The 1,336-nt window shown below is 36.5% G+C and overlaps 1 protein-coding gene across 1 annotated transcript, besides 2 other annotated features; it reads left to right on the top strand.

The window, feature by feature from the left end:
• Positions 1–1,336: part of a mobile genetic element that runs on past both edges of the window.
• Positions 596–820, top strand: TVAGG3_0313160 (uncharacterized protein; the record flags this gene model as incomplete). The annotated part of the gene is made up of 1 exon (XM_051229919.1): positions 596–820. The coding sequence occupies one exon, from the start codon at positions 596–598 to the stop codon at positions 818–820; it is 225 nt and encodes a 74-aa protein (XP_051099649.1).
• Positions 1,324–1,336: part of a terminal%2Cinverted (terminal inverted repeat of Maverick-1A transposon ID:TVAGG3_0313150) that runs on past the window's edge.

The raw sequence follows: 1,336 nt of genomic DNA on the forward strand, positions 1-1,336 counted from the left end.
GACACAGGAGATGACATGAAAGTTTTTAACACAAAGCTTCAAACGGTAGTTGGAGAGAACAACTTACTGCGGAAGGACATCCATTACCTTCAGAAGTTACCATAGCATATAAATTTTGAAAACAAACTCAATAGATTTTAAAGTCGTCTCTGCAAAAGAAGTCAGGATTTACATTTAATGAAGCAGATGTCTATTCGAATGAAAACTCAAAGCTATTGCATGGTTAGATAATGACGATTGCTTTAGAAAAATCTTTAAATTCAGGTACCAAAGATGTCAATAGATGACCTTCGTGGAATGTTACCATCGACGTTTACAGTTGAAGGTTCAGCAGGATTGCTTACAAGATTGTCAATTGGTGGCATTTGGTCTCGTGAGAACATTGTTATAAAATCCAGTAAAGTGAATTTGCTGAAGAATCTATATTATGTCTTTCAAACTATATGTATTCGCCGCCGAAGCATATATAGTATAAACAAACTTTGTCAGTAAGTTTAACATAAGACTTGTCGAACCTTCTTCAATGAAAGATGTTGTGCTACCTAAAGATGGAAAGGATGGACTCATTATTGAAATGATTTTAATAGCATATTAAATGAGCTTGTTCTTGAAGGTCATTCATGATGAAATAACTGTTGTAGAAGATGTTAGCAATTGTTCAGACATTTTGAAGCGTATAGATGATATAAGAAAGAAGTTAGATAGACCGCAAAGCGGTGAGGGCGAAGCCCGTGAGAACGCTTATGTTTCATTGACTTTCTCCAGTAACGAGAACTTTTATGAGATAATATTGAAGAGAGATGATTTTAATATGGTGTAAATGGTAGCTTGGGCAGCTTTAGGCGCAATGGGAACAAAAGCATTAGCATTTGGAGCAAAAGCACTTGGAGCTTAGACGCAGTAAATAAAATGAGTGGAGGAAGGGTTTCAAAGACATTAGATGCAAATAAAGGAAGATTGGAGGCTGGGGTGCAAAGAAGTTAAGATTAAATAAAATAGGGCTCATAAATAAAGACATCCAATTTGGTTGCGACTGAGTCAGAAAATGCTTTAGGAAAGGACGATGAGTTTTGCAAAACACGCAAAAGACTTTAATGACCAGATGAAAGGTGAAACAATGCATTTAAAATAGAGTCGATGGAACTAAAGAAAATGTTTCTTCTCCACCAGCGGTTTATCCATACGGACCTTATGGAATGTATGGAAACCCTTATGAACAGACCATTTGACCCATTGACTGGTGGAAGTAATTGGTATCATTATGGACGAAGAAGAAAGACAGTCAAGTTGGAGACAGACGTGAGAAAGCAACTAAAAAGAAACCAAGGAAGAGAGG

The sequence above is a fragment of the Trichomonas vaginalis genome, chromosome V (assembly GCF_026262505.1).
Source record: "Trichomonas vaginalis G3 chromosome V, whole genome shotgun sequence".
Taxonomy (NCBI): Eukaryota; Parabasalia; order Trichomonadida; family Trichomonadidae; genus Trichomonas; species Trichomonas vaginalis.